General features: G+C 50.0%; 2 protein-coding genes across 3 annotated transcripts; one reads left to right on the top strand and one right to left on the bottom strand.

Moving 5' to 3' along the window:
* Nucleotides 1-107: 107 nt before the first annotated feature.
* On the bottom strand, nt 108-3,189 carry EIF1AD (eukaryotic translation initiation factor 1A domain containing). 2 transcript variants are annotated; one of them, XM_012778164.3, is made up of 6 exons: nt 2,865-3,189; nt 2,074-2,245; nt 1,822-1,930; nt 1,612-1,720; nt 1,392-1,442; nt 108-426 (listed from the first exon to the last, which is right to left on the bottom strand). In XM_012778164.3, the coding sequence occupies exons 2-6, from the start codon at nt 2,158-2,160 to the stop codon at nt 282-284; spliced, it is 501 nt and encodes a 166-aa protein (XP_012633618.1). In that variant the 5' UTR covers nt 2,161-2,245; nt 2,865-3,189; the 3' UTR covers nt 108-281. The 2 variants fall into 2 exon arrangements, with proteins under 2 accessions (XP_012633618.1, XP_012633617.1); XM_012778163.3 differs by having other exon boundaries at nt 2,074-2,274.
* Nucleotides 3,190-3,390: 201 nt separating this feature from the next.
* BANF1 (barrier to autointegration nuclear assembly factor 1) lies at nt 3,391-5,412 on the top strand. Its single transcript, XM_012778165.3, has 3 exons — nt 3,391-3,532; nt 4,156-4,294; nt 4,904-5,412. Exons 2-3 carry the CDS (start codon nt 4,172-4,174, stop codon nt 5,048-5,050), a joined length of 270 nt encoding a protein of 89 aa, XP_012633619.1. The 5' UTR covers nt 3,391-3,532; nt 4,156-4,171; the 3' UTR covers nt 5,051-5,412.
* Nucleotides 5,413-6,000: the final 588 nt, after the last annotated feature.

Below are 6,000 nucleotides of genomic sequence, written 5' to 3' on the forward strand. Positions count from 1 at the left end.
TCATTTCCTTCCCATTCAGCCCACTGGCCGGCAAAGCCTCTACCAAGGAACAGTTTTTTACTTCACCACAAGTCTCCCTCCCCGACAGAGAGCCACTCGGACACCAGTACACGTCACCACCCACCAGGGGTTTAATTCTCCTAAGTCAGAAGGTCAGTTCAGACAGGGGCCCTGCCTTGTCCCCATCCAGTGGTGAAGGTTTGCAGAGCACCCTGGGAATGTCCAAGCCTAGAAAAGCCAGGGGCTAGACCCTGAGCAAGTACAGAAGTGGGTCCAGGGTCTCAGGCTGCCTCCTCCTCTTCACTCTCCTCTTCACTCTCATGATACTGTCTGCGGTTGGTGTTAACAAAGAGGTCAGAGTCATCTTCAGAGCTGGACTCTTCTCCTGATGACTGTGGCTCAGCTGGAAGTTCTGGCTGAGTCTGTCTGTGTAGGGGAAAATATAGTTAGCCCAACATTTTCTAGGAAAAAACAGATCTGTAATCAAGAAGTTCCAAAAAAAATAGGACCATTTGGCCAAGCAGTCAGGGTCCCACAGGCCTGCCAAAATGTAGTACCCCTTTAAAAACTAAAATGAGGCCGGGAGCGGTGGCTCACGCCTGTAATCCTAGCACTCTGGGAGGCTGAGGCGGGTGGATTGCTCCAGGTCAGGAGCTCAAAATCAGCCTGAGCAAGAGCGAGACCCTGTCTCTACTATAAATAGAAAGAAATTAATTGGCCGACTAACATATATATAGAAAAAATTAGCTAGGCATGGTGGTGCATGCCTGTAGTCCCAGCTACTCGGGAGGCTGAGGCAGAAGGATTGCTTGAGCCCAGGAGTTTGAAGTTGCTGTGAGCTAGGCTGACACCACGGCACTCACTCTAGCCTGGACAACAAGCGAGACTCTGTCTCCAAAAAAAAAAAAAAATAAATAAATAAAACCTAAAATGAGGGACAGAGTCAGAGCAAACAGTGGGAAAAACCTGGCCAAAGAAACAGGGTAAAGACTACCATCTAACCCCAAAAGTTTGCTATAGCCATTGGTTTTAGATAGGAATGATCATGATTCTACTACCACCAACACACATCTAATGGACCCATACTACATACCAGGTACTGTACTAACCAATTTTACAAGGATGAGCTCCTTTAATCCTCACAAAGCTTCTATTTAGTACATGAGGAAATAGAGTCTTAGATTGAATAACTTGCTTAAAGTCACTCAACTTTAAGTGGCAAAGCCAGGATTTTAACCTAGAGCATCTGACCTTTAAGCCATATTTACATAGCCCCATATCATACTACATACTATATCTCAACAGGTAAGCCTACATAGGGAGAACGGAAGGCTCTATCTTTCCCTCAAGGCACCAAGGTTTAAACCCCTATTTCGTATCTTGTTCCTCACCTGTTCCTGTTGTTGTTGTGTTTCTTAGCCACTTCAGAGAAGGCCTCAGGCCTGTGCCAAGAGAAGAGCCAGAGTCAGAGAGGACAGAGAAATCTCTCAGCACAATCTATTTCCAGTTGTCCCTGCCTGAAATGCCGTGTTTTTTCCTCCCCCAAATCCCTAGCTAGGAATTCAATCCCCTCAGAAGCCAGAGAGCCAATGATGAAGGGGATCACCCTACCAGAGCCCCTCTTTCTGCAGAGAGCGCACATGGTCCTTGCAGAGCACAAAGGAGATCTCAGCCTTCACCTTTTCTCCCTCTTCAATGGGGTCAACAATGAGAAAGTCCCCTGTAGGTTAAGAAGAGAATAGGCAAAGTCAGTCCTGCTTGGAATGGGGAAAGCCAAGGCCACAGCAAATGATTCTATCTCCCAGAGGGCTGCCCTCTCACCTCTCTTGATCCAGATGTTCTTGCGGTACTTGGAGGGCATGCTCACCAGGAAGCGTTGCCCTTGGGCTGTCTCCACCTCATGTAGATTGTTTCCTGGGGTCCTGAGTACCTGGTTCAGGGGAGACCAAGGATCAGTCTCATTAGTCAGACCAAACACCCTCTGAACTGCACTGTAACCTATCCCCACCCCAGGGGCCCTACAAGAGTGTGTGTGTGGGGGGAGCAAAGCACTTTGTGCCCAATGCCACTCACCCTCACGATCTGCTGCTGGTCGGAGGGCACCATGTGCTCTCCCAGCACCTCCTTCACCACATGCTTCCTCTTGGTGGCCTGAGACATGCTGGGTCCTGTCCCAGGGTGGTTAGGGATGCAGAGACTGTCAACTCCTCCTGAGTTCCTTGGATGGCAGGCTCAGAACCCAGGACTGTTTTGAAGATGGGTAGGGGTCTTTTACTAAGGAATGACACAGTGTTCTGGTTAAGAACATGGGCTCTGAAGTCTAATTGCCTGGATTCAAATCCTACCTTGGCTATTGCCTAACTGTTCAACTTCTGTAAGCCACAGAGAAAATAATACCTAACTCAGCATTGTTTTTAAAACAAAACAGTATGTCATATTAAAATAACTCTTATTACCTTAAATATTGGTGTGATTATAAAATTACACACATGTTCCAAAGAAATCACTCTGGTAACCTTTCTGGAAGGAGTTTGAAATAAACTATTTTCCTCACCATGCTTGTACATCCCAAGTCTAGTACAGCCACACAATATAGTTGCTCAATCTCGAAACACACTGTAATCAGAGACTAACTTAGGTGCCCACCACGATGGTCCAAGCCAGGACTGAGTCAATCAAAGGTCAGGTGAGCAGGCTTGGTGTGAGGCATTTGCCAGACTTCTGGGTACTTGGAAGACGCTGGCCGGTACCACCAAGACCGATGGTTTCCAAAGGAAACTCCGACGTGACATCTCTAGTTGTCATTCCTTGCCCTCCTCCCCCCAACCCGGAGTAAAGACTCTTAGAGAAAGACCCACACTTACTCTTTGGCCCTCGGCACCCAGGGGAGATGCCCGAGCAACCCCGTTTTCCAGGTTGAAAGTGGCTCTTTCACGACTAACTTCAAGGCTGAGACAATGAAAGCACAGAAAAAGAACTTCTCGGCGATCGCGACAGTGGCGTCAGCTTGAATTCAGGCCCCCAGTGTTCACAGGTCCTACTAGCCCAACAACGACAAGGGTGACGCGAGTCCAGTTCGGACCCTTCTGAAAACTGTACTTCCGGCACTCTCTCGGAAGCCTTCCGGCCACCGTATTCCTGCCTTGTCCGTCCCTCTTAACTCTTCCCGCCACCTGGTCGAGCAAGCCTAAGTCCTTGAGTTCCGGGTGCCGGGCAGCAAAGAAAGAAGTATTCTCCCTGGATGCCTCTCTCCTTTAGACCGGAGGAACTGCTGGAGTAGTGAGACCATAGAAGGCATCTGGGTTTCCCCCTAAGGACCGGAAAGCGACGCCTACTAAGGACGCTGGCGACGTCCGATGCGCCTCAACTCTATGGCTCTCTATGGGGCTAGAAGTGCCCAACTGGGATGTTTGCTTTTTTTTAAATGCAGCTCTTGAGGCGACCCGGAAGCGGAAGTTGGAGAAAGTTCTAGTGGATTGAGGTATCGGCGGGAGCGGCCGGGTGGCGCGAGGAGCCGTTACGTGAACTGGAGGTGCTGATGAGCTCGAGCCACGGAGCAGGGCCCTGACTGGAGGCCAGAGGAGGCGCGGGAAGGAGGGGAAGAAAGGAGCTGCAAGCGCTGTGGCGGGCCACAGGCTCTCGGAGAGGGCCTGGCGTCGCTGCGGGAGGAGGCGGGGCGCGGCGCGTGGGAGCGGAGGGGGCGGGGCCGGCGGGACGGAGCGCGGCGCGAACCGCGCCAGGCTGCGGGAGCCGGTGTGCGGCGCTGTGGGTCCTCACCTTCGTTTGTGAATGGGCTTTTCACACAAGGTGGCTGTTCCGGGCAGGGTCGTTGCCTTCTTTGGTTGGCCAAGGTCATGGAGTGACAGCTTCAGAGCGGGCCTTGGCTACTTCCCACTGCCCCGCCACCTGTTAGAGGAGGATAGTATGTCTTCTGGGGCAATATCAAAACCCAGGTCTCGGAGGAAGTAAAAGAGATTTTTCTTCTGAACAATGGGGAAAAGTGTGTCTCTGTATCTCAGTTTTCTCATCTGAAATTAGAGAAATCGAGTAAGCCACCATAATGGCCAGCCTGGTTGCTTTTTAATATGAGTTTGCTAAAGGGCCCTTGTGAGTTTCTGGTCTCAGCTCTAACTTGCTTTTTCTTGGCATCCCCAGATTAAACCTGATCAAGATGACAACCTCCCAGAAGCACCGAGATTTCGTGGCAGAGCCTATGGGGGAAAAGCCAGTGGGGAGCCTCGCTGGGATCGGTGAAGTCCTGGGGAAGAAGCTGGAGGAAAGGGGCTTTGACAAGGTGTGTGGTGGATGCATGTACTGGGGTGGGGCGGGAGTGGGAGACTACAATCTTTTCTGGCAGATAAGTCAATACCAGCGTGGTTTTGTTAAAAAAATTTTTTTCTTGGCTGGTTGAGAGTGCAGAAAAGTGAGTGTATAATCTTATGAGACTGCCAGAGCCTGACAACCTAAGAAGAGCTAGGGGCAAAACCTGTCCTGTTTACAAGGTTTACATGCTTTTTTTTTTTTTTCTTTTGAGACAGTCTCACTCTGTTGCCTGGGCTAGAGTGCTGTGGCGTCAGCCTAGCTCACAGCAACCTCAAACTCTTGGGCTCAGGCAATCCTTCTGCCTCAGCCTGCCAAGTAGCTGGGACTACAGGCATGTGCCACCATGCCCGGCTAATTTTTTCTATATACTTTTAGTTGGCTAATTAATTTATTTCTATTCTTAGTAGAGACAGGGTCTTGCTTTTGCTCAGGCTGGTCTTAAACTCCTGACCTTGAGTGATCTGCCCGCCTCGGCCTCCCGGAGTGCTAGGATTACAAGCTTTGAATGCCACAAAGTAGCCTTCTTACTGTTAGCCCCCACTGAGCACTTAGTATGCGTTTTACTTTGTCTGTTTCACAGGCTTATGTGGTCCTTGGCCAGTTTCTGGTGCTAAAGAAAGATGAAGACCTCTTCCGGGAATGGCTGAAGGACACATGTGGCGCCAATGCCAAGCAGTCCCGGGACTGCTTTGGCTGCCTTCGAGAGTGGTGCGACGCTTTCTTGTGATGCTCTCTGGGAATCCTGCAATCCCTAGTCTCAGCATTGAGTTTTCAGAATTTGCAGCTGAGTGTCCTCTACAAAGGAAAAGATTGCTGTTGTCGTAGTCACCTCCGATGTACTCCAGGGTCTTTTGGGAGTTTTCTCCCCTCACCGTTTCAACTTTTTTGGAATTCTTGCTCTTGCATGCATCTCCCTTCTCCTGCCAGTTCCATGTTAGCAGTTACCAGCTTTCCTGAGTGGATTCCTGGTCCCTTCCCTCACCCACACCTTTAACCTCCAGTCTGTTTGGTGCCATTTGGCTCCTTTTTTTGGCAGAACAGTCACTGTCCTTGTAAAGTTTTTTAGATCAATAAAGTCAGTGGCCTTCATGACTGGGCTTTGTGCATTGAAAAGCAAGTGCGCTGGGATTTGCTTCTTCCCCAGGGACTGACCACATCTCCCTCTCTTCTTATCAGAGTTAACCGAAACCAGTAGTTTCCCTTCCAGCTCCCAGAGGGCAGCCACCCTAGCCATGTGGGCCTCAGGCAGGTGCCTTGGAATGTCTCAATCCCTGAGTAATGTGGGAGATAGTGTGGGTTGATATCTTTCTGGGAGCCAGATGGACTATGGCGTTCCAGAAGTCACACAAGCAACAGCTGGGCTAGGCAGCACCTGGTGGAAAAGTCAGTGGGAGTCAGAGGTACCAGGAAGAGGTTGGACTAGATGTGGGTAAGAGTTTACCTGGCCTCTGGGAGAGGTGGGCAGAGTACTTGCTGTCTGCCCTGCTCTCTGAGGGAGGGGAGAGCATGGGCATCACAGCTAGGATGGTATGAGGGAGTTAACCCTTTTATTCTATTTATTTTATTATTTATTTATTTACTTTTTTTTTTTTTTTGACACAGTCTCGCTTTGTTGCCCAGGCTAGAGTGAGTGCCATGGGATCAGCCTAGCTCACAGCAACTTCAAACTCCTGGTCT

Source organism: Microcebus murinus, chromosome 4 (assembly GCF_040939455.1).
Source record: "Microcebus murinus isolate Inina chromosome 4, M.murinus_Inina_mat1.0, whole genome shotgun sequence".
In the NCBI taxonomy this organism is placed as follows: Eukaryota; Metazoa; Chordata; class Mammalia; order Primates; family Cheirogaleidae; genus Microcebus; species Microcebus murinus.

Excerpts from the sequence above, each read along its gene's own strand:
- EIF1AD (XM_012778164.3), bottom strand. The coding sequence starts at position 2,160 with ATGTCTCAGGCCACCAAGAGGAAGCATGTGGTGAAGGAGGTGCTGGGA. Across the intron at positions 1,931-2,073 it reads ACCAGCAGCAGATCGTGAGG|GTACTCAGGACCCCAGGAAA; the intron begins GTGAGTGGCATT and ends CCCCTGAACCAG. Across the intron at positions 1,721-1,821 it reads GAACATCTGGATCAAGAGAG|GGGACTTTCTCATTGTTGAC; the intron begins GTGAGAGGGCAG and ends CTTAACCTACAG.
- BANF1 (XM_012778165.3), top strand. The coding sequence starts at position 4,172 with ATGACAACCTCCCAGAAGCACCGAGATTTCGTGGCAGAGCCTATGGGG. Across the intron at positions 4,295-4,903 it reads AGGAAAGGGGCTTTGACAAG|GCTTATGTGGTCCTTGGCCA; the intron begins GTGTGTGGTGGA and ends TCTGTTTCACAG.